At 29.6% G+C, this 24546-nt stretch overlaps 5 protein-coding genes across 16 annotated transcripts; 3 read left to right on the top strand and 2 right to left on the bottom strand.

Moving 5' to 3' along the window:
• Positions 1-1228: 1228 nt before the first annotated feature.
• Positions 1229-4277, bottom strand: LOC127067167 (protein SET). Of its 2 annotated transcripts, none has more exons than XM_051001787.1 (5): positions 3897-4277; positions 3326-3515; positions 3004-3200; positions 2658-2922; positions 1229-2570 (listed from the first exon to the last, which is right to left on the bottom strand). In XM_051001787.1, the coding sequence occupies exons 1-5, from the start codon at positions 4152-4154 to the stop codon at positions 2545-2547; spliced, it is 936 nt and encodes a 311-aa protein (XP_050857744.1). In that variant the 5' UTR covers positions 4155-4277; the 3' UTR covers positions 1229-2544. The 2 variants fall into 2 exon arrangements, with proteins under 2 accessions (XP_050857744.1, XP_050857742.1); XM_051001785.1 differs by having other exon boundaries at positions 3004-3209.
• Positions 4278-5163: 886 nt separating this feature from the next.
• On the top strand, positions 5164-14645 carry LOC127067262 (uncharacterized). Its single transcript, XM_051001998.1, has 6 exons — positions 5164-5591; positions 5938-6005; positions 6072-7055; positions 7209-7538; positions 7642-10108; positions 10348-14645. Exons 1-5 carry the CDS (start codon positions 5180-5182, stop codon positions 10102-10104), a joined length of 4257 nt encoding a protein of 1418 aa, XP_050857955.1. The 5' UTR covers positions 5164-5179; the 3' UTR covers positions 10105-10108; positions 10348-14645.
• A 16-nt stretch (positions 14646-14661) lies between these two features.
• LOC127067265 (enoyl-CoA delta isomerase 1, mitochondrial-like) lies at positions 14662-16628 on the top strand. 2 transcript variants are annotated; one of them, XM_051002013.1, is made up of 6 exons: positions 14662-14800; positions 15254-15351; positions 15435-15706; positions 15840-16018; positions 16099-16220; positions 16305-16628. In XM_051002013.1, the coding sequence occupies exons 2-6, from the start codon at positions 15255-15257 to the stop codon at positions 16469-16471; spliced, it is 837 nt and encodes a 278-aa protein (XP_050857970.1). In that variant the 5' UTR covers positions 14662-14800; position 15254; the 3' UTR covers positions 16472-16628. The 2 variants fall into 2 exon arrangements, with proteins under 2 accessions (XP_050857970.1, XP_050857969.1); XM_051002012.1 differs by lacking the exon at positions 14662-14800 and adding an exon at positions 14890-15157.
• On the bottom strand, positions 16473-19576 carry LOC127067263 (dynein regulatory complex subunit 3-like). 7 transcript variants are annotated; one of them, XM_051002005.1, is made up of 11 exons: positions 19438-19558; positions 19111-19189; positions 18836-19000; positions 18478-18761; positions 18168-18340; positions 17937-18094; positions 17655-17847; positions 17370-17571; positions 17017-17265; positions 16873-16949; positions 16473-16796 (listed from the first exon to the last, which is right to left on the bottom strand). In XM_051002005.1, the coding sequence occupies exons 4-11, from the start codon at positions 18730-18732 to the stop codon at positions 16649-16651; spliced, it is 1455 nt and encodes a 484-aa protein (XP_050857962.1). In that variant the 5' UTR covers positions 18733-18761; positions 18836-19000; positions 19111-19189; positions 19438-19558; the 3' UTR covers positions 16473-16648. The 7 variants fall into 7 exon arrangements, with proteins under 7 accessions (XP_050857962.1, XP_050857959.1, XP_050857960.1 ...); XM_051002002.1 differs by having other exon boundaries at positions 18836-19003; XM_051002003.1 differs by lacking the exon at positions 19111-19189 and having other exon boundaries at positions 18836-19003; positions 19438-19576.
• A 189-nt stretch (positions 19577-19765) lies between these two features.
• On the top strand, positions 19766-24383 carry LOC127067264 (TOM1-like protein 2). Of its 4 annotated transcripts, none has more exons than XM_051002007.1 (9): positions 19766-19914; positions 20219-20388; positions 20661-20942; positions 21009-21269; positions 21384-21681; positions 21751-21871; positions 21964-22144; positions 22593-22643; positions 22836-24383. In XM_051002007.1, the coding sequence occupies exons 1-9, from the start codon at positions 19857-19859 to the stop codon at positions 23028-23030; spliced, it is 1617 nt and encodes a 538-aa protein (XP_050857964.1). In that variant the 5' UTR covers positions 19766-19856; the 3' UTR covers positions 23031-24383. The 4 variants fall into 4 exon arrangements, with proteins under 4 accessions (XP_050857964.1, XP_050857966.1, XP_050857965.1 ...); XM_051002009.1 differs by having other exon boundaries at positions 21964-21994; XM_051002008.1 differs by lacking the exon at positions 22593-22643.
• The last annotated feature ends 163 nt before the right edge of the window (positions 24384-24546 follow it).

Here is a 24546-nt window from a genome sequence, read left to right on the forward strand (position 1 = left end):
TCCTTGTCTTTTCTAGTTCTTCTTCTCGTAGTTTCTTATTCTCCTTCGTCTTCTTAATCTTCCGCGGCATGTGATCTCTTTTCCCGTTGCCGACCGACACAAAGCTCCTTTTTTGTCGTGGCTTCCTCTTTCTTATTCTAGCACACAGTGCTAGCCTTGTTGATCATGCGAATTTCCGTACCACCCGCAGGGAACAGGACAACTCTACCCTATTATCGAGCTCGAAAAGATTCGGCAATGCCGGACTTCTCTTTCCTACTTTTTCCCTTTTTTTTTTTTTAGCATCGTTTCTTCTTCCTCATCCTTTTCATCTGTTGCTTCTTCTTTTTTATTCGACCCTTCCTACTGTCGTCCTTCTCTTTCCTCTAATTCTGTCGTTCCATCAAAAAATCGTTCAAGTCAGATTATTGATTTTCTTATTTCAGATATTCTTCACGCGTTTTATATGCTATGTTAATATTTACAAGAATTTATTTTATTATTATAATTTTATAGATTATAATTCGAATGAAACAATCAGCCTGTTAATATCTGTGTCGTGAAAATGATCGGTTTAATTTGTTGCCACAAGGCCATTTTTATCACTGGTAGGTACTTAAAGTCGCTTTAAACATCGCTCTTAATCAGGAATATCATACATGATCGTTGTTAGGATTATGTAATTATTTACTTAAAGGATAAACGGGTACTTGTACATGATGATGAATTAAAAAAAAAAAAAAAAACAAATTCTCATCGCATCCTCATCTCGGATGAGTTAGAATATAAGGGATAGGAAATTTGGTCACATGTGCCATATGTGACGGTATGACGCCTCGCGATGAGAACGAGGAAGATCGTCGTCGTGAAAATACATAACGAGATTAGTATGGCTCTCGTAATACGCGCGATACCGTGACGATCGAATAATATCCGGGTTACAGTGTCGTTCGTTGTAAAAAAGTTATCCATATTTTTGTCAGTCGAAACGTTTCATAGTCGGAACGTGCCGCGTTCTTCCTTCAAACTTCATCTGCGTCTTAGGCGTCGTTTTTGAACCCAAAGTGTTCTTTTTTTGTTTCATCTTCCAAACGGCACATGTTTGTGGCCTGCTTGCGGTTAAAAAGGAGAACGGACACTTAAGCAACTATGATATGACGATCGAATACTTGACATTTAAAACGAAATCAATATAAGATGATAAAAATTGGAAATATCAATTATAAAGGACAAATGATGATAACAAATATTTTATAAAAGTTTGTATTTATGTCATAGCAAGGTTCGAGGGATGCTGCACATACTTAGTTAAAATGTTCAATTTATGATCATATCAAATTAGAGACTTTACATGGAATCGTCGGAATAAAAATGGATCAGTTTTGTTTGAATAGACTATTTACATTTTTAAAATCAATATATAATCAAGGCTATTCCAACAATTTGTCCATGCAACATAATGCCTTTAAAGAGATATCAATTGTGATAGTTGAGCCAATAACGCGAAGATCGATATAAAAGCATCAGGTTGAATAACAAAATTTTACAAGAGTTTTGATGAAACGATAGATGCATGGCAATGAAGATTTTATTCTTGGCTTTCAAATATTCTTGTGTAATACCTTATGTAATAAAATATAGCATAATATTTTATATTAAAAGAAATTATTATAAATAATACAAAATAAGTGGGAAAAAGTGTATGTAACGGAAATAATTATGTATTCTCAACTTATATTTTATAGATCTTACTATGCTTATATTCTCTATATACGAATATATAATGAAACACACACAAACTAGAAACTTAATATTATCTTGCTCATCGTTAGTAGGATACTGAATAATATTTTGCTTAATAAAACAATTTTTTTTTCATATTTCAATGATTTATATAGTATTAAAAATATTATGGATATGATTACGTATCGATGAAAAAGAATAATGTAGAAGCATTATTTTCTCGATTAAAACTTACGAAAGATAAAACCTTCATTGCATTTTACATCCACAGCTATATTTATTCTCGTCGTTCTCAAAAATGATACCTGACATCTCTCATTGAAAGGTAATGTTCAGGAAATAGATTTTGATGGGAAATAGAACAAGTAGAACGCCTGCTTGATGCCTTCATTTACCTCTTATATATAACCTAACTTAATAATATAATGGTAATATTATAGACCCAAGCAGGTGTCCTCTGTTGTATATCTAATATTCGGGGAATGACTAGGCCATATGAATATAACTTAGGAATACTTAACATCCGACAATGTTTTGACATGACGCATGGAGGGAACTCAAACTGCATTATCTCTAAGTCACTTTCGGTACACTACTATGAGTGCCATATTGCTTAACGCACATACCCAAAGAGAATTTTTGTGCGCAAAATTAATCTCTTTATTTATATCCTCAAACATTTTTTCCCTAAGTTTTATTCATATGGCTTAATGTTTTTAATTCGACAAACTTTCTCTGTTCTCAATCAATCGAGGATTCAAGTTCCTTGATGCTTTCACAATTTCAGCAATGACGACTGATTATAGAGTTCAAATTTTAATTCTATTCTGGTTCTTCTCCATCGCCATCTAAAACGTTATGTTTCTTTGAGTATTCCTGAAGATTATGCTAATAACAATAAATATAGAATATACTATTCTAATTTTTAATAATACCTTCACGATCCGCTTCATCATCTACAAGTAAATCATCCTCTTCATTTACACCATCGTCTTCATCATTCACAGCCTCCTCTTCTTCATCTTCTTCATCTACGTCATCTTCAACTACTACTATGCTATCATCTCCCTCTTCTCCTTCACCTCCTTCATCGCCATCATCTCCACCCCCATCTTCTTCTTCTTCTTCTTCCTCTGTTTCACAATCCTCGCCATCACCCTCAACACCATTTTCAATATCAATATCTGGAGCTAGGTAATACTAAAACAATGAAAAGATAATAATACTTTTACATATAATATAAACGTGACTTCTAATACTTGTAATTCATATCAATTATACCTGCAAAGGATTAGGCCACATGTCATCTTTGATTAATTCAGCTATTTCATCTGAACTAGGATCACCATGATCCGTGAACCAATCAAAGAATGATCTATGTTTGAGTGGCCTTTTACGACCCTTTAAAGGTGTTTTTGTTTTTGCACGTTTTGTTAAATCTGCTCCTTCTTTCCAACGAATAGGCGTACTTTGGGATGCTGGATCTCCTGCGAAACAGCAGGAGATTAATCACAACTAAGATATTTGAATTTCATATTACTGCATTACATCCTAATAATATTTTACCAAAAAGATAGATATACCAATCAAAAACTGTGCTCACCGGAAGAACCTAGATGAAATTCTTTAGTAAGAACCTCATTTTCAAAATATGGATTCTCATCAAAGTGAAAATTAATTCTATAACCAGATTTAATGTCTTCAAATTCCTCGACCTCTAATTTATTCAAAAACCGTAATGCATCTTCTTCATCTTCCTCCAATATTTCAGCTATTTCTTTGTTGTTTACAAACTATTTATAAAATAAGGAATAATAATAAGCACCTAATATCTTATAGAAAATTTAGTATTAAATCTATTACGATAAATCATAGTAACATATAAATGTAGCTTGATAAATATAGAAAAAAAATTATAGTAAAGAACAAATACAATTATTATGAGATAAGAAAAGAATCATGATATAAAGCAGTTGTAAATTTGAGATTAGAATAAAAAAAGGGAAGCGTGCTCGTTTTGATTATATCTACAGGTTATACACACTTTTGTAGGTACACAAGTGGGTAAGATGGCGGCTGGCGCCGGCGGACGCCGGCATCGCCGGGAAACGTCAAAACTATAAAGAGTTTTGTCATTTTTCTATTGCAAATAACGTTGGCATCATAAAGGATACAGCAGTGACCCAAAAGTTGGGTATCCTCTTGATAATATCGTTACGTTTTTGAAAGTAAGGTTTACGCAACTTATTGTACTTTTTCTCGACTTCGAGAATCTCGTCGCTGGCCTTCTCGTTCAAGCCATCGATTTGATTCTGACACCCATCTATTTCTTCGAGAGTCTTCTGTATTTCAATGTCATAATCCCGAGCCTCGACTCCTTCGCCCGAACCTGGATCTTCTATCTCCTTCGCCTTTTTACTCGCCGACGACATTGTTGAACGCGCGCTATTGTCACACCACTCCACCGCTCTCTCTGTGTTTATTTCCCCTCGCACTTACCCCGAAGAATCACGAATTCGCGGCGGCGCGCAACATCATGCGAACAACCTTCGATCGTGGATCCAACGATGAATCTAGACAGGCATAACTCTCACTTTTTTGTTCCAACCAGAATGGCTAAGCTTATTAATCTAGTGTAGTCTAGAGCAGCCTAGTGTAATTGCATTAAGATAGCCAATCAACACAAATTCTTCTTTATTTTATATGGCTTTAATATTCATATCAATTAATTCTTTGTAATGTATTTAAATAATTATTTCATTTTAATTATATCACAATCAATCATGAACAATTAGTTTAATTTAATTTAGTTAGATATTTTGAAAAGGTACATACAAGATGGTTTGATGTGCTTTACCTTATATTAGATACTTCACGAAAATAAACAATCTCTTTCATACGGAAATGATACTGTACTATCTTTCTCTTTCAATGCTAACCAACGTATAATAATATAATCGTAAATATAAAGTTTAAATTGATTTAACCGATTTAACCGATTTAACCAACCGATAGCAATCACACGAATCAACGTGAATGTTAGCCTTTACTAATTGAAAGAAAGAGAGAGAAAGAGGGAATACTAAATCACGATTTTGAGAATGCATGAAAGTGTCGTCACGCAGTAGTTTATGATTAAACGCGTATATAAAATGATTATGTTAATCGATTCAATGTAAATTACATTTTAAAGATATTGAAGATCAAGCACGTGCTTCTTAATACTTATACTTATAACAATATCTTATAAAAAAAATAAGTTGATGATCGAAGATTATCGAAGGTTTCAATGAGTAAAAATGTCCTACGATATTACCTATGATCTGATTGGCATAGCCCCTTCTTCAACAAGCGTTTCGAACAAATAGAATTACGTAAGTTCGAAAGGCGGCTATAGATCAACCAATCAGACATCACGTAGTATCTTTGCGCCCAGGATATTGCTCAGAAAATCAAGATGGCATCCGAGAATGATACGGGTATCGTGTCAAACGAACGATGTGATGTAAATAATACGATTCAGCAAGTGTTTGAGCCGTTGAGAGGGGAAATATCGAGCGCGAAGGCGCTTGGGACACAGTGGAAGAACGTGAATAAGGAGGCAACCGATTGTTCCGGCGATATCGGTTTAAATTCGAACAGGACGCCCACGGTTTTCCCTACAGCGTCATCGTTCAACACAAACACCGACCGACATGAATTACAAAGAAATGCGAACACTTTGAGCTCTTCTGGTGATGTGCAAGAACGTGCAAATTATAAATTCATTGTTAGTACGACTTTGCATAAATTACCTTCAAAGCCAGACAGTATGTCCACTCAGAGGAATGATCTAGACAGTGCTGCTTGTGTACCTGAGAAAACAGACGGTAATCATGTATATAGTGCTTTGAGCAGAATCATATATACAAAGATCTGCATCTTTGCAATCTCTAAAATCTTTTTTATATTTATTTTCTATTTGTTTTCTTCACATATATGAAACCAAAATTTTGAACAAAGTATTCCAACTAATAATTCTTTTTTAATATATTTTTATGAAGCATATGCTGTATATAGTTATCGAAACTCATTTAAACCTTATAGCCTAATACGTATAGCAAGATCGACTTGAAGTTTATTTATTATTGTTCTCTTTAATCTTTGACCGATGTTATTATTTAGTTAGAAGTATATATAAATTGTTGTGAATATTATCTTTTATATTTGCTATAGATAATCCAGATCAATGTAATAATGAATTATTGAGGACTGCTAGAGAACCAGTGCAACATATTATTCATGTAAGTATTCGATTTTATAATTTCGAAAAAAGAATATTATCTATTTAACTTTATTTTATTTATTAGACTGATTCCACATGTGGCAACAATACAATATTATCTACCAGTATGCATGCATTACCAGCAAAATTAGAGGGATGTTTAAATTTCTCTAACAATACTCCTCAACTTGGAGAAAGCCCACAGAGTAGCGGAGAAGTGATCAGTAGTCCTCGAAGTCCAGATTACCCTCCAAGGGTTTCAAATAGTCCAAATAGTCCAGATATAATGTTTCCTATTACTATGACATCAACACATACCAGTTCCAATATTAATATAATGGATACAGCAAAATATAATGAAGAAAATACCGACACATCTACAAAAATTAACACAGAGTTACAGAGTTATCAATGTTGTGGCAAACTGGAGATAAGCGATTCTTCAGAAAATTCTGTTTTACAAACAAAAATAAAGCTGGAACATGGTTCAACCGAAGAAAATATACAAGATACAACTATAAAAACAGAAATAGTTGAACAAAAAGAAGAATCAGAAACTATAAAATCAGATTGGGGAAATGAGAGAATACCAACTGCTGTAACAAATAAGACCGATAGTAATACACATCCAAAACCTATAGAACCTGTTAATGCATCGTCTTCAAATTCACATTCAAAGGTGGACTCATCGTCTAAAGACAAACGTAAAGAACATAGTGATAGAAGACACTGTTCAAGATGCTATAGAAGAAGCAAAATCAAACGGGCAAATATTGGTGTCCAATGTAAACGTGATCGTAGTATACTTCCTTTAAATACCAAAACAATTTCTTTACCGTTATCAAAATCTACTAGTGATAATCTGAGACTTAACTTACAAACAAAAAATTACAAGATGCTTAATAGTACAGGGGTGAAAAGTGAATTATTAGAAGGCTTAAAATATAAGAAATTTATTCATATAGAGACATACCCTAATGGTGGGGCAACTGTTGTGCATATGTTTCAAGATGAAATTGATACTTTGTCCAGTGAACAAGTAGAAGAGTTGGCACAAGAGTATTTTAAAGTATGTAATTCAGAATGTGAATGATTTCTTAATTACAATGATTATACTTTTGTTATATGCTTTTTAAATACAAGTATTGATATTTGAGAAATACGAACCGAAATCAATAATATATAAAATAAAATGTTTTCAAATGCTAATTATAATTCACAGGTAGTTTTTGGGGAAGATGAAAATGGTAATGCTCATCATGTTATGGGAATAGTACATAATGCAGCAGCATATCTTCCCGATCTTTTGGATTATATGGCAAATAATTATCCTACTTTAACAGTGAAGAATGGAGTATTAGGAAGAAGTAGTGATATTGAAACAACTACTATGGTACAATACAAAGAGCAAGTTTGCAAAGCATATAGTAATGGAACAATACGATATGGACCTTTGCATCAAATAAGTCTTGTGGGTACTGTCCACGAGGAGGTTGGAGGTTATTTTCCAGATCTTTTACAAAAATTAGAGGAAAATCCATTTTTGAAATTGGTAAGAACAAGTAATAACATTATATATTGAAGTAACAAACAAATTAACTTTTGTATAATTAGTATGTAATTATATAGTTTTAATTGAATCACATTAATTTTAGACGATGCCATGGGGTCCACTATCAGTAGTAAAAATGGAAACTCCACAAGAATCAAATGATGGTCCTATCCTATGGATTAGGCCAGGAGAACAATTAGTTCCAACGGCAGATATAAATAAAAGTCCTTACAAAAGGCGTAGAACGGGCATAAATGAACTACGCAACTTACAATACTTACCACGACTTAGCGAAGCTCGAGAATACATGTTCGAAGATCGTACAAAAGCTCATGCCGATCATGTAGGCCATGGATTGGACAGGATGACTACGGCTGCTGTTGGAGTATTAAAAGCGGTGCATGGTGGTCAAGCATCAGAATATAATAGAGTTACGAAAGACGTTGTGGCATTTTACGCTGGTGATTTTCCAGAGTTAGTTGAAAAACTTCAACTAGATCTCCACGAACCACCAATATCTCAATGTGTACAATGGGTCGAAGATGCTAAGTTGAATCAATTAAGAAGACAAGGTATTCGTTATGCAAGGATAAATCTTTATGATAATGATATTTATTTTTTACCGCGTAACATTATTCATCAATTTAGAACGGTCTCAGCTGTTTCAAGCATTGCGTGGCATGTTAGATTGAAACAGTATTATCCAGAGTCACAACATAATTCAAGTATAAGACATAGTCGAGTTATTAATGAATCTACGCATCGTATTAAAGAAAAGAAACCGTTAGAAACCGTTGGTATAGGAGATGAACAGAAAGAAAATACTAATCGTCAACGATTAGAACAAAAGCTTTATTCTGATTCTCTTGAAGAAAAGAAGGCTAAAGAAAGAGCTGCGGAGTATCAAGGAAACCTAAAAAAGTCAGATCAACATGGAAAACGAAAAGACGATCGTAAAAGCCGTGATCATGGCCGACACTCGTCTGTTAAAAGAAAAGATGGTGAAGAAAATAATGATACGTCTGCAAATCATTTTAATGATGGTAAAACTACGAAAAGTGGAGCTAGCGATCAAAAGTCTAGCGGCAGTAAAAGGGATGATAAAAGGTCTGATAAAAAACACGAGATACGACATCGCAATAGTGACAAATCAAGTCATCATTCGCATAGTAGCAGTAGCAGCAGTAACAGTAGTAGCAAAAGTAATCATTCTGGAGACAAGAAGAAATATGATTGTAGTGGTCATAAATTAGATCATCATCGCAGTCATCATAGCAGATCGAGTAGTAGTAATAACGTTTCGAGTAAAGAAACTATTTTGAATGTAATGGAAGGACGAACATCTATTAAATATGGTACAACAGGATCTCCTTTAAAAGACAGTAAAAGACATTTCAGTTCTTCAGAACTTTGTCCACCTATATTAGAATCTTCTAATACTGAAACAATTGTTTTGGAAAATGAAGTATTAAATCAAAGACAACTAATAGCTAAAACGTATGCAACTGAGGTCGTTGATAAGGCATTAGAAATTGCTATATACAAGTCTAAGACTGACGTTGATGAAGTTTGTCAATCTCTAAGGATTGGTGTAGCTGAAGCCTCAAAAGAAGTGCTAGATAAAATTAGAAAAGAAAGTTTTGAAATTGCCGAACAAAGGTTCAAAGATGATACTACAAAATTGGAAAGGTATTCTCAATTACTTGAAATGGAGACTGTATTAGCATTTACGTCGAAAATGGAATGCGCAACAGAAAATGCTGTGAAAGCTTTAATTGAAATGGCTGAAGACGAAGCTAAGGAAAGAATAAAGAACGAGAAACCTTCTGAAAGTCCTGCTGAAGATCATACCATCACTGAAAATCAAGTTCCCACTTTAACCAGTACAAGTTCTTGCTCTTCTGTTTCAATGACTACATCACCGTTAATGGAAAGTGAGAAATACAGTAGTAGTAGTAGAGTTAGCAATGTAGAAGAAAAATCCTTAAAATCTTCTGATCATCACGCTTCTATAGGAGAATCTAAAAGAAAGTACAGAGATGAGAAAGATTCTAGAAGTCAGAGGCACAAGGAAAAAAGAGATCGTGACAAACGAGATCGCGATCGTAAAAAACATCGTCATCGAAGTCCACAAAGTAAATCTGAACATAAAACAAATGAGACGATAAAAGAAAGTTCATCAAAGAATGTGACATCCTCAATTCGGGATGTTTCTAATTCTAGTAAACCTGCAGACTCTACTGATGTTAAAGAAAGTGAAAAGAAATTAGAAAAACGAAAGGACAGTCATCACAGTCATGGAAGAGACGGACAAAAGAGATCATCCAGCAATCGTTCGAATAAAGATGATACAGGATCGAGTCATTCGCACTCGACGAGTTCAAACCATAAGCGCAAGTCAAGTTCGTGTTCAGAACATAAAGAGCACAAAAAATTGTGTACAGAAAAAGAAACAATTTCACGAACATCTGAACAAACAAATATTAATCCTTCAGTTCCCACTACAACAACTGTGACAACACCAACCGAAACAACTTCTACGAACATTGTTACATCAACAACATGAAAAGGTGAAAATTACTTTCAATGTGTAATACAATCTGCTTAAAAAGCTAACAGTCTGTTAGCATAGATATAACTAATATAGATGTGCATTTCTAATTGTGCACTTCTAATTAGATGAGGTGATATATCAAGAATGATGAAAGTTTGTGCTTGATCCACAAACTTCGATATTTGATTGTTAGTTTGATTGATGCACCTTCATCTTGAATGAACAGATGATGTTACAGATCTAATTGATTTTCAGAGCTTACTGTTGAGAAGTCCAAACTGATGTCTGTATTGCAAAAGTTATTTTGCTATGAAAACTCTGAGTGTCTCACAAACTGAAAGTGAAGAATATAGTTAATAGATATTTATACTGTAAGTGATCGATCAATGAGCGGTGTACAAATAGAACTTGTACAAATTCGTGGTTGGAAACTTTTTCCGATCAGCATAAGATTATTGTGCATTGTATATAAACCAAAAAATGCCCTATTGGGAGGATTGTGTCACAGTAAAGCTTGATTAAATTATTTATATATGTAGATATATATATTATAGTATACGTTAAATTATTTATATTTTCATTATATCTTATGACAGTACAGAAAATTCTTAATTTGAAAAACAAAGCTGTTAATCATATTGTTTTCTTTTTTGTTCTTTTTTCTTTTTTCATAAATCGTACAAAATTATCAACAATCATTCTTTAATATTCGTACCATAAAAAATTACATTTTTTTGTTTGCCCTATTAATTAGGAATCTGAAATTGATAAATGAGGGAAAAAAGTAACAGAATACTTTTAATATACAGATTATAGATTAAGTCGGAATCAATATATTATATTATTATTATTGGAGATATATATGATAAAACAGATATATGCACATGCTTTTCATATTTGTTTAGCAGTCACGATGTCATGATGTGTTACTGTCTTAAAGCAATATATCTTCTTTTCGTTCCTTTACGAATATAAATACATTTTTATATGGATGAAATAGCAATAAAAATCTGAATGTATTTTTGTTCGAAGCAGAAAGAAAAAAAGCGTATCTTGCTTTAAGTTGTAGATAGCAATATTATTTTCACATTATGAGAAATAGTATTATGGGTAACAACAAACGTACAAATTCTTTGCCTTTGAAGATATTACTTGTTTGGGACAGTGAAACATTGCAACAGATTGATCACAAATGTTAATAATATTTTCTCTATTTGAGTAAAATAACAATTGTTCTAAAGTTAATGGTAGCTATAGAAAAGAGAGAAAGAGAGAGAATGTTAGCAATACGACAGATACATGAGTCGTGTAATGCTAATGTAGATTTGTGTATATGAAATGTAATAATACACAGAGTGTATAAAGCTTCTACGTATGTAACGATGTAACATCGTATATATTTTATATAATTTTTTATTTCGTATACTACGATCGAAAATCTAGTTTAACAATATTTTTTCAGTTCTCTAATTGTTCAATTCGACAATTAAGATTTATTACTATCGTCATCGTCATCGTCACCACCACCATCATCATCATCTCATCGTTATCATTGTCGTCATCGTTGTCGTCATCGTGTTGTCATCGTGTCATCATCGTTGTCATCATCGTCGTCGTCATCGTCATCGTCATCGCCATCGCCATCGTCATCGTCATCGTCATCATCATCATCATTATTATCATCATCATCATCACACCATCATTATCGTCGTCGTCGTCGTCGTCGTCGTCGTTATCATCATCATCATCAGCAGCAGCAGCATTATTATTATTATTATTATTATTACTATTATTATTATTATTATTATTATTATTATTATTATTATTATTATTATTATTATTATTATTATTATTATTATTATTATTATTATTTATCCAAAGCAGCACTTTTTATGTTATATATACATTCTCGAATATATTTTCTAAATATATTGCCTAAATTATAAATTTCTTATAAATGCAATCGCGTTGTAAACTCATTATCAGACAGAACGGAGATTCATCTGTCCAATAGGGCTTTCACACTACTCGGATCTGTGCGAAAATTTACGATTAGATATATACTTAAGTTTTTCAAGCTTATATTTGTATACATATTTCTATTATACATACCCACTGTTTTAGAATTTATAAAAAGATTATATCTAGAACAGTGAAAATCCCTCTTAATGCATTTTATTACACTGTAAAAGGAAACAAAATTGAAAAAATACATTTTAACAAAATAGTCGTGTGTAATAAGATAGTAAACAATCATCGGATTTGTATACACAAGACCATAGATTAGGCAAGACTGAAAAAAAGAGTAGTATCCACTAGAATAGAAAACTTCTTGTATTAACTGAAATGTTTCTTTACTTTCTTTTTTTTTTTTCTTTTTAATAGATACACATCAATTAATCCCGATAGCATTACATAAATCTTCGATATAGATTTATGGTATGCTTCAATCGAGAATTCTAAAGTGGAGTAATCTCTATGTAACTAGAAAAGAAAAAGAAAATCTTTAACCTGAAGGATTTTTTTAATCTGGTCCACACATACGTGATCAACGCAACAAATTTAGAAAAATAAATGAAAGGAAGATAGTGAGATTCAAATTCGTTTTCTAATTACATTAATGAATGCGCTTAATTAATATCTTCGTACATATAATAGAACAGGCAATTGCAATTAGAGACATGATAAATTCTTCGTCTCCGCAAAAAATAAAAAAAAAAGGAAAAATGGAATGGACCAAATTGAAACATCAAAGAATCCATAAGCTTTTTCTCTAATAATATTTATTAAAAGCAGTGTAATATTAAACCAAATAATATAGGTGCTGGATACATCACAGATCTTTTAAGGTGCCTTCTCTCTGTTTGTTGCGGTAAAAAAAAAGATTAAAAGTAATTAATCATAGACTGCTCAGTTATAATCAGTCTATAAAAATAACTTTATTTTCCCTAGCACTACAAATCGTAGCGCATAATCTTCCTGAGTACTATCATTATTTAATATTTAAGACATGATTGATATACAATACATTTTTAATGACTTTGTTTCTCAAACAATTTTCAAATTCGAAGAACGAAAAACATTTGTGTCGAACAAATACGAATATGATTAGGAGAATAAATGTTTAATATGCCTTTATAGGAGCACATATGTAAAATATAATTTAAGATCTTGTGTAAATAACTGTAAAGAAAGAAAAAAGGAAGAAAGGTATCGATGTGTCTTTCATCGTCGATTGATTAAATATTGAACCATTCTATATAGATTCGTTCGAAAATAGTTTGAGAAACAAAGACTCGCATAATGAAGTTATTTTCCAGAATACATGAAAAAAGGTAATAAGTAGATAATCTTAAACTTGTTCTATTTTATGAATTAATTCAAAACGAAATAAGTGAATTTATTCATCTACATTGAAAATATAATTATTCGTCAGCTTCCAAATAATGATTTGCCGGTGAAAAAATAATGGATGGGTTTTTCATTTTTGAATTAACACTCCTTGTTAAGTATAAATCATCATCCCAAATTTCCTGATTAACAAATTATTTATATCACATACACATATTGTATGTTATACAAATTATATATATACAGATATGTATCTGTTGGGTGTGTACGCGCGCGCGCGCGTATGTGTATGTATGTTGTGTATACACATATATATATATATATATTGTACGCGTGTATATATAGTAACAAAAATATGTATCTTTTAAAATAAGTTCATAGTGGTGTGGATAAAGGTTTGTGTAGATTATAGTATGTATTTTATGATGGTACTGAGAAAAGAAAAAACAAAATAACAAAAAAAAATAATATAACAGACTTCCGATAGATGCCTAACAGATTTCACACTTCCACGGTCGAACCAAATTTCGAAGATACTCTTCAGTTTTTATACAAAGTACATTATCGAACAGTAGATTGTTAATCGTCGTTAACGAAAATGTATATGTAGATATTATTATACATGAAATATATAATAATAATAATAATAGTAATAATATAATAATATTATTAATAATAATACATTCGCGTAAAATGTACGTTTAAAGAGACCAGTTAAATTTTAAACTTGTATTCTGCGGAATTGAGTTGTGTATATTTTGTAAATAACAACTTCTATATTCTGAAGTATGAAAAAATAAAGAAAAAAAAAAAAAAAGAAAAAAAATAGTGGATACTTGTAAAGAAATCAGTACAGGGGATGTAAACAATAGAGGGAAGTTTGATTATCGCTATTGAGACACTAAATTGCTATTATTCTATGATCATATATAATGATATGATTATATGTATATATATATATATATATATATATATATATATATATATATATATCATGTTGAGATCACGTGAAAAATCATAAAAGCACAGTTATGTGTGCGTATACATATGTACACATAATTATTGCACACGTGTGTATGTATACGCATATATATACATGCATATATAGTAGTATGTAGTTTTATTATATCCATCATACGTGTAGAAGTCGCATTCCAACGTCTAAGTTTTTAAAGAAATAAATAAATTACTTTGGTCAGAGATGTACTATTATTTTATAATAAACCTAACTTTCGTTTTAATTCTTTCACTTTTATTTGTAATATATGCATTAAAAATCTAATTCCAATAGTTCTTATTTTTATTCATTTCTTCTCTTTTCAAAGTGATTCACAGAATAATATGCTAGTTTTTTCTGGTAAGTAATGCTAGTAACATATAATGATAATATATCAGATCGAGATATAATGTAGAAATAATATTATTGTTAAAGAAATATATTTTTAAAAATAAGAAAAAGTAATAAAAACGATAAGATTTTAATATAATATTTTACTTATTGTATCATAAAATGATACGTATTATAATACCATTCCAAAGATAAATCTCAGAAAATGAGCACGTGATATTTCTTTTTGTTTTTCTCGAGTACAAAGTACGTGAATAAAGTATACTATAGTACATGTTGCAATCATATAAAGTATACTATACTATATTTCGCTTACATACTACACTCTGTAGTCATAAAAGAAAGAAAATTGTCGATTGTTAATAGGTATATAATATATATAATATATGTTCATTATTACTATATATTAAAAAAAATTAAGTATAATATTTAAAATACTTATAATTTGTATAACATATATAGAATGTTGGCTCTTAGAAGGTTTTTTACCAAACAACAATTTATTAGAAATTATGCATCTGGAAAAAAACTATTGGAAATTGCAGAAGATAAAAATACAGGTACTTTGATAATTATAATCGTTTATAAATTTAATATTTATATTTTTGCTGAGTAAATTTATTTACTGAAACATATGTATTAGGAATTCATATAATATCTATGGCAAGATCTCCAGTTAATAGCTTAAATCTAGAATTATTAGAAGAATTAAAAACATCTTTGATAGAAGTCCAGAAAAACAATTGTAAAGGCATTGTCCTGACTTCATCACTACCAACAGTTTTTTCAGCAGGTTTAGACATTATGGAAATGTATAAACCAGATATTAAGAGATTCACTGCTTATTGGCGTACTTTGCAAGATACATGGATGACTTTATATGGTTTAGAAATACCAATTGCTGCTGCTATCAATGTATTACCATTATTAATATATTAATATTTGCAGAATGCAGAATTTCCTTAATATATATTTTGTTTAATTACATCCATAATATAAAATTAAACATTTATTTTATATTACATATCATAAATATACTTTTACATAGGGTGCTAGCCCTGCCGGTGGATGTTTATTAGCTATTTCTTGTGAATACAGAGTTTTTGTTGATGGGGAACATACCATAGGATTGAATGAGACACGATTAGGTATTATAGCTCCACAATGGTTTATAGATCCATTTGTTAATACTATTGGTTACAGACAGGCCGAATTAGCTTTGTTGAGGTATATACGACAAATAATAAATAGTACTATAAAAATCTTAATGTATATGCTTAATAGATATTTGGTTTTTTACTTATTAGGGGTTCACTTTTTCGTCCTAATGAAGCATTAAATATTGGACTTGTAGATGAATTGGCAAGTGACAAAGCAGAAGCCATTCAAAAATGCCAAAAATACATATCTTCTTATGATAGAATATCGAGTAAGTTTATTATTTTATTAAAATTTTAAACAAAAGCGAATAAACATTACATTTTTACAAACAGTATTTTATATATTTTTGCAGAACAAGCTAGAAATATGACAAAATTAAGACTTCGTGAAAAATTAATTTCTTGGTTACAAGAACATCGAGAGATTGAATTAAATTATGTTAAACAATTTATTCAATTAGCAAACGTTCAAAAAGGTCTTCACGCATACATTGAAACATTGAAACAAAAACAAAATTAAATATTTTTTTCTGTTACTATGTAACATTTATTATAATTTAATAAGATAATATTTATATATTATATATATATTTTTATAAAACATGATATTAAGAATTTTTTATTATAAGTATTTACTGCTTGAATACATTGTTTAAATAAAATGGCTTTTATTCCTACTTCTCTTTATTACAATTAATCATTTTTCTGATATAGTCAGACTAGGAAAATTATTAATTTCAAAATATGGTAGATGTAATAATATTAATGAATGAAATTGTTTACGTATATCTTGTAGAAGATGGGTAATCTCCAAAATTTTTTGACGGTGCCTGTTATTTTCGTTGCTAAAAACAAAAATTAATCTATCATTCTTTTTAATCTGAATTTAATGAATTATTTACTGATACAAATCTTTAATACTTATACAACTCTTCACAGTATTCATTGTGCCATGTTTTTAGTCTACTTAACATACGATCTTCCCTAGCATCAATGACCTACAATAAAAAAAGGATATTTTTTTTCTACTATCATTTACATGAACATATTAAATGATTTACTTACACGCAAATGTAAATCATGTGATGCTGCAAGATTATTACTTAATATATCTTTATCTCCACATACATCTAACAAATGACTTGGAAGTTTAGATTCACCTTCAAAACCACTGATATAATACAAAATAATAGTATTTATGTTATCATTGTAGTCTGCTTCAGCATTTCGCAATTGTGAAAAGTATTCTCGAGCAGTCTCCAAAAATTGCTCGATCATATTTGTCATATTTACTTTAAAAACTTCATTTATTTCCTTTTATATAATAGAAAAGTATCATAATTATAGAATTATAGAAAAACAAGTTATAAAATTTAAAGACTACCCATTTTTTAATTTTATTGTTATGTAATACATACTACCAATTGATCATGTATTACAACTTCTTTAGACATTAATTTTGTCCATGTTTTAGATATCATATCATTAAAATGAATATACCAATTGTATACTACTTCTACATTATCATCCATTTCATCCATTTCGTCATCAAGTATATTAAATAATAGATTTATTTGTGAGAATATTTTAATTTTTTCCTCTAATATCTCATCCACTATACTAATATAAAAATAAAGATAAATATGAAATCAATATAAATTAAGTTAAGATAGTATGTATAATACAATAAAATTATACTTTACTCTTTTGATTCATTTTGTACTTTACTTTTACCATTATTAACAACGTCATTAAATAATTTAATTTCATTATCTCGTTTAACTTGTTCCTTTAATCCTATTTCAGAAAATTCATAACATATAGAAGAAATTTTTTTTCTATATTCCTCAAAAGCATTTTCTGTATCACTATTTACTGCAGATAAATCTTTTCCTTCTAATAAATAAAAATATTTTAGCTTTTAGTTTAAAATAAGTAATTTAAAATAATTAGTTAAAAATAATTAGTATTACAGCGTATTATACCTTTGTCATCAAGAAACATATGCCAGAAAAAGTTATCATCGTTTAAATATTCTACATAAGATTTAGATAGTAGATTCTGTAAATTTTCAAATGCTTCCTGTTCTTCCAATTGCTTTTTCTTTTTTGCTTCTTCCTCTTCTATATTACTAATCACACATCTAAAACAAAAAATATAAAAAATTATATATAATTGTTTTAAGTAATATGTAATATAACATAAAACATATTCACTGTTCTTTGATTATAGCAGATTGACGTTCTTCCTTAGTAATCATTTTATACTGATAATAGATTAATTGCGGTACAAATGCAATTAGATATTCTTGATATCCATCTTTATCCAAACATGGATTATTATTTATGTTAAAACTATATAGATATTTAAATTGTCTTAAATACATGACCTGCAATTTGATAATTATAATTTAAGTAAAAAATTAAAGAAATTATTAGAAAAAGAATATGGAAAAAAGCTACAAAATTTAATATAAATATATAATAAAACAATATATATAAAACGTATAACATATAGATTTTATACATGTTCCCAATCTTTTATTTGGTTATTTCCAATACTAAAAATATGCAGCTTATGCAAATTATCTATGCCCTCGATTTTAGAGATGTGATTATTAAAAAGTAACAATATTTCTAATTCGATTAAATGGTTTAGATTCTCCATTATTTTAATATGATTAAAAGATAGATTAAGTTCTTTCAAATGAACAAGCGCATCCAAATTTTCAATTTTTTCTATAATGTTATTTGATAAATGTAGTTTTATCAAATTTGGCATTACCCAAAGATGATCGATGTTCAAAATATCTGTGGAAAATATATATACATATTATAAATAAAGTTATCAAATTTTTAATCTTTTTTCATAAATAATTACTTACTAAGAAATTCAATTCGTATTTCCGTGATAACATCTAATTTAATACCATCTTCAAGAAAATATTTTCCAGCATCACCTTCAGGACCTTGATCGATTGACAAATTAATAAGAAGTTCTTCATTTATTACACCAGGCTCTAAAATACTTTTCGAAGCGATCGAGGTATCTTCTTGAAACATCGTTCACAAAAAAATATATAATAATAAAAATAAATAATACAATTGCATAAAAAAATTAAAGAAATATAATTTGTTTAGTTTCGTATATTCTCAATACCGATTATTATATCGATTACGTTGCCGTGCAACTGTAAGTTGCATCATTACTTTTTCTTCTATCTTTTTGTTGTGTTTTTCTTAAAAATAAACAACTAAGTTTAATAATAATTTGAAGAACAATGTAATCTAAAAAAATTATCAAAATATTATTTAATTTAATAACGTATAGGCACAGTTCTACTTTCAAAAAAGCGCGCCATATCGTTGCACTTCCCATAATGCATCTATTACGAAATTTGATTAGCAACTTGCATTGTTATAATACTATCATTACATAACTGTTAGATTATTGGGAAAATAAGCATATTTGGTAAAAATTTCGTACGATATATTGATAAAATTGATTGTTGCAAAAGCTTGAATTATTTTCAGATATAAGGCATTTCATAGATGAAATTTTTATCCAATCAACGAAGGATAAAAGCAAGCTGCATCGAGAGTAGTTAAGAGAATCGTAGAAGGCCACTAGGGTACTGAAGCCAATCATCGTACACATCTCAAGACGCTCGAATGAACTGACTGCTACATATCTAGTGTCGATCGTCTTCCTACGTTTTGACATCTCTATCTTATCATTGTGTAGGTCATATGATTCAGCCTTCTGTCATTCAACGGTGTAAGATCTTGTTCGTAGCGAATTACGAATATCGCCCTTATCGAAGATTTACACGCGCGCGATATATGTGCACTTGAATCGGGCTAATATAATTTATATTTGACACTGTTTCCGATCATCGACCAAGCATGTCATTTTTTGGAGTCAACGTAAATCCCTTTTCAACGCCAGTGGGCCAAAAAATTGGTAAGATAACTTCGATAATTTAGATTTCGACTGGAATTATGCGTATTATTGTTTAATCCTGCCGATTTCATCTACGTCGTCATTGATTATAATAATTGGTCAATGGTTACATCCATATGCAATTAGACGTGGATTTACTTTCTCATATTACTTTTTTAGATGAAACGTTATTATACGTTACGATGTTTCTTTTCACTTCTGCCTCGATATTTCTATAATGTTAGAAATTAGTAAAAATGTATTTGTATGAAGAGGATTATTTCTTCACTCATCCTTGTATTTGAAATTGGATTATGTATTTCAGAGCAAGCTACGGATGGTGGTTTGCCTAGTGAAAATTGGGCACTTAATATAGAGATATGTGATATTATAAATGAGACAGAAGATGGACCTAGAGATGCTATTAAAGCAATTAAGCGCAGGCTTAATCAAGCTGCTGGCAAAAATTATACTATAGTAATGTATACGCTTACTGTTAGTATCAAATCCATTTATTTTTTATATAATAACTTGTACAAGTATTGTATAAGTATAAGTATTACACAAGTATAATTTTACAGATATAAGTATTATATTCTATTGATATTATGTTATATTGGTATATTGTATTGTTATATTGTTATATTGATATATAGAAACATATACATATATATAAATTTTTAGGTTTACTTTATTATAGGAATGTCTAATGTTTGATTTTTAATATTTTCTTATCCTAGTTATTATATGTAATATTTGTGATTTAGGTATTAGAAACCTGCGTGAAAAATTGTGGAAAACGTTTTCACGCTCTTGCTTGTTCACGAGAATTTGTACAAGAATTGGTTAAGTTAATTGGACCGAAAAATGAACCACCAACTGCTGTGCAGGAAAAAATTTTGAATCTTGTTCAAACATGGGCAGATACATTCTGTCATCAACCGCATACTCAAGGAGTTGTACAAGTCTATCAGGAATTAAAAGCAAAAGGCATACTATTTCCGATGACTGATTTGGATGCAATGGCACCTATCATTACCCCTCAAAGAGTAAGATATTTCATATATAAATTATATTCTTATAAACTGTATAAACTTATTTATTATATTTTATAGAGTGTACCTGAAACAGAACAAATCTCAGGGAATTTGCCTGTCAATGATCAACATATTTCCAACTCTACAGTGATACAACAACAATCGCAATTACAATCATGTAGTCAGTTAACTCAATTGAATGAGCAACAATTGGCAAAATTACAAAGTGAACTGGATGTTGTGCAAGGCAACATGCGTGTTTTATCAGAAATGTTAACATATTTGACAGATCAAACTTCTACTCAACCACCAGATTCTGCAGATCTTGAATTATTAACAGTATGTTATATATTCCATTGCAATATCACTAGTTTTGCTTCGCATATTAATTTCTAATTCATATAAATTTACACAAAGATACATACATATATATATATATATATAAATCTATAGGAATTGCATGCAACATGTAAAGCAATGCAAGAACGTGTGGTAGATTTAATTGGAAAACTAGCTAATGATGAAATGACAGCTGAATTATTACGTATAAATGATGAACTCAATAACTTGTTCCTGCGTTATTCAAGATATACAAAAAATAAAGCTGTACCTGCAAGTACTATATTAGCTCAAACAATAGGTCAACCACCAAATATTGATTCGAGTGCAGAGTCAACAAAAAAAGAGGCAGATTCACTTATAGATTTGTCAGATGAAATTGATACTGTACAAAAGCAGGTGGCAGGAATGGGTAAGCTGAAATTTCATAATATAACACTTTTAAAAAATAACACTTTTATTAAATCTTATTTGATTGCAGGTATATCTGAAACTGATGATAATCTTAGGGTAGAAAAAAAAGAAAAGAAAGGTGGAGATAATGATGAATTTGATATGTTTGCACAGTCCCGCAATGCGACATATGAGACAACAAAAAACAGGTGAAACATTTTTTAATATTTTCATAATATATACACATATATATGTATATTGGATATTATTATAACACTAAGAATGTTATTATGTTATATAGTGGCAGCAAATATGAAGACAATATGGAACAGGTGAGCGGAGGAAGTCTAAGTTCAGCAATTCTCAATCGTAACAATCCTAAGTATTCCCACCAAACTGCTTCTACTACTGCTACTACTACTACTACTACTACTACTACTACTGCTGTTGCTGCTGCTGCTGCTCCTCCTACTACTACTACTGTGCGTAATGCTCCTTATCCTTCTTAAGCTAAGTCACAGTATTATCATTAATAGTAATATCATTACAAAATCCCACAAGTTTACAGGAATTTACATGATGTAAATAATGCAATTCTATTCAGTAATTATTTCACTAATTATTTACAATAGCAAAAAATAATTATAATTTTATATCAAGACTGAAAAAGATCCTGTAAACTTGAAATAACATTACTAGATCTAACTTAAAATAACATCATTAGTCTCCCAACAAAAATATAAAAATCTCTATTTACCTGAGAAAATAAAGGTACAGTATTATTGTAAAATGTTACCGCTTTGCATAGCTTTATATGTAATGTTATGTTTTCTTATTCTTTCTTTTTTTCTTTATATTTATTTATATATAATATTATTATGTATAAATTTATTGTTTTGTTCAATGTTCGTCTTTGATTTAAATGCTTAGCTCAACCGGGAATCAGAATTCAGTGAAATGGCAGCTTGGCTTAGTCATACGGTGAGTGATGTGTTCTCATCTAATATTTAAATCTTTTAATCTTAGTAAAGTGTTTCAAAGGATTTGGAACAGGTGAGAACAAGATTTTCTGATATATAAATGTTAAGTCTCAATGCAACATTATAGAATAACAACTTGATGATCATTTTGCAGTAATATAAAATAGATATTGTGTCATATGGAATGTTACAGCCTGCTGTACAAGGTGACCAAGAATCTTTAACATCATCAGAGTTTGAACGTTTTTTAGCAGAGCGAGCAGCTGCTGCTGAAGCTCTTCCTACACTTTCAACTACAACAACTCCATCAAATACTTCAAATTCTGGAAATCCAAATATTCAACGTCAAATTAATAAAGATCAAGATAAATCTTTATTTGCTCTGTAAATGTTGCTATCAAATCTCTTTTAAAGCAGGTGATAAAAGACAACACAACTCTATACTAATTAAAGTCTCAAATGCCTCTACCTGCATCTGTTATATTAATTTAATCAATTAAATGCAAAAAAAGAAATAAGAAATCAGGAAAGAGAGGCAAAAGCATTATGCATTAAGTTTGCTTTTTTTACGTACTTAACAAGTGTAGTACCACGCAGTATGTATTGGAATATTTTTGTTATAGATTCTTACTTATAATGGATAAGTAATGATAAAATAGAAATCTAAAGAAAATGTATGTTAATTGTGCAACTTCTTTAGTAGAATGATAAAAAGTATTAATTTTGTCTTATTTGTATATATAGAAAATCCTATATTTACAAAATTATATTAAATTTAAAAAGAAAAAAATATAAACAGCAATGCATATCCCTTGCACTACCTTATATCCATAAGAATGCAATTTTATGTGAGGTTGCATTTATTTTATTAATTACTGAAGCGTGGAACATTAAGTATCATATTTAATAGATCATCTGACAAATATTAATGAAAATATTTTTCTATGTTAAAGTAAATTACAAATGCTCTCCTATTTAAAATTTTGTATAGAATCATGAATTATAACTTGGTAATCATTATAGTTATTTTGTATATTATTATAATGATTATTATTGTTACATTAGTAATATTCTTTATGCCACTAATGTCGATTAGTAACGTTTATTATTAAAATTATTCTAAAAATAGAACTTATGTATATTCTACAAAAAGAATGTAAGAAAATTCCTCTAATATGCAATATTATGTTACAATCATAAGGACAACATGAATGGTAATTTTAGTTTTTAATATCTTTTCTTTTATTGCATGTTATATATTGTTAAATATGTGCACAATAATATTAATTTATATATCATTTTTATATTAATTTATAATAGTCTTTAATTGTTATTTGCACATGTAAACAAACGAAATGATAAAAATTTATTGCAAATATTTTCTTAATTTTTTTCTCATATACATTCTACGTTTTATATACGCATCTTATATAAAATAATCGATACATAAATAATACAATACAATTTGAATAGAGAATTGTTATTGTTCCTAAATAAGATATATCTCTTTATAATCTATCCTCGCTATTAAAAAAAAAAAAAAAAAGGGAAAAGGCCTATTATTAAGTTATTCGTGGACAAATAGTTTATATAATTATTAAAGTTCATATAGTAACATTACAATGTAAAGTATGTATATGAATTTTTATATGAACAAGCACTTTTAAACAAGTTTATTTCGTATTATCAAAAAATATTAACGACAGGTTAAAATGCAATAAATCAAAAATATCTTTCTTTACTCGTGTATGACTTTTATTTATAGTACTTGATTATTTATTAATTATTTTTATATATTAACTCGAACGTTTATATAACATTCGTTATAATCACTAATAATCAAATAAGTAAGTATCGATAGGTGAAAGTTGTCACATTATCGATACGTAAATATGCAATTCGAT

Source organism: Vespula vulgaris, chromosome 10 (genome assembly GCF_905475345.1).
Source record: "Vespula vulgaris chromosome 10, iyVesVulg1.1, whole genome shotgun sequence".
Taxonomy (NCBI): Eukaryota; Metazoa; Arthropoda; class Insecta; order Hymenoptera; family Vespidae; genus Vespula; species Vespula vulgaris.

What these genes read in the sequence shown, in the direction of transcription:
- LOC127067264 (XM_051002007.1), top strand. Translation starts at nt 19,857, where the DNA reads ATGTCATTTTTTGGAGTCAACGTAAATCCCTTTTCAACGCCAGTGGGC. An exon ending in CAGATCTTGAATTATTAACA is followed by an intron (nt 21,270 to 21,383) that starts GTATGTTATATA and finishes ATAAATCTATAG; the next exon opens with GAATTGCATGCAACATGTAA. An exon ending in AAAGCAGGTGGCAGGAATGG is followed by an intron (nt 21,682 to 21,750) that starts GTAAGCTGAAAT and finishes ATTTGATTGCAG; the next exon opens with GTATATCTGAAACTGATGAT.
- LOC127067265 (XM_051002013.1), top strand. Translation starts at nt 15,255, where the DNA reads ATGTTGGCTCTTAGAAGGTTTTTTACCAAACAACAATTTATTAGAAAT. An exon ending in CAATTGCTGCTGCTATCAAT is followed by an intron (nt 15,707 to 15,839) that starts GTATTACCATTA and finishes ACTTTTACATAG; the next exon opens with GGTGCTAGCCCTGCCGGTGG. An exon ending in GCCGAATTAGCTTTGTTGAG is followed by an intron (nt 16,019 to 16,098) that starts GTATATACGACA and finishes TTTACTTATTAG; the next exon opens with GGGTTCACTTTTTCGTCCTA.
- LOC127067262 (XM_051001998.1), top strand. Translation starts at nt 5,180, where the DNA reads ATGGCATCCGAGAATGATACGGGTATCGTGTCAAACGAACGATGTGAT. An exon ending in TGGCACAAGAGTATTTTAAA is followed by an intron (nt 7,056 to 7,208) that starts GTATGTAATTCA and finishes TATAATTCACAG; the next exon opens with GTAGTTTTTGGGGAAGATGA. An exon ending in AAAATCCATTTTTGAAATTG is followed by an intron (nt 7,539 to 7,641) that starts GTAAGAACAAGT and finishes CATTAATTTTAG; the next exon opens with ACGATGCCATGGGGTCCACT.
- LOC127067263 (XM_051001999.1), bottom strand. Translation starts at nt 19,013, where the DNA reads ATGTTTCAAGAAGATACCTCGATCGCTTCGAAAAGTATTTTAGAGCCT. An exon ending in TATGTTTCTTGATGACAAAG is followed by an intron (nt 17,848 to 17,936) that starts GTATAATACGCT and finishes TTTATTTATTAG; the next exon opens with AAGGAAAAGATTTATCTGCA. An exon ending in GTACAAAATGAATCAAAAGA is followed by an intron (nt 17,572 to 17,654) that starts GTAAAGTATAAT and finishes TTTTTATATTAG; the next exon opens with TATAGTGGATGAGATATTAG.
- LOC127067167 (XM_051001785.1), bottom strand. Translation starts at nt 4,154, where the DNA reads ATGTCGTCGGCGAGTAAAAAGGCGAAGGAGATAGAAGATCCAGGTTCG. An exon ending in CCAACTTTTGGGTCACTGCT is followed by an intron (nt 3,516 to 3,896) that starts GTATCCTTTATG and finishes TTTTATAAATAG; the next exon opens with TTTGTAAACAACAAAGAAAT. An exon ending in ATTTCATCTAGGTTCTTCCG is followed by an intron (nt 3,210 to 3,325) that starts GTGAGCACAGTT and finishes GCTGTTTCGCAG; the next exon opens with GAGATCCAGCATCCCAAAGT.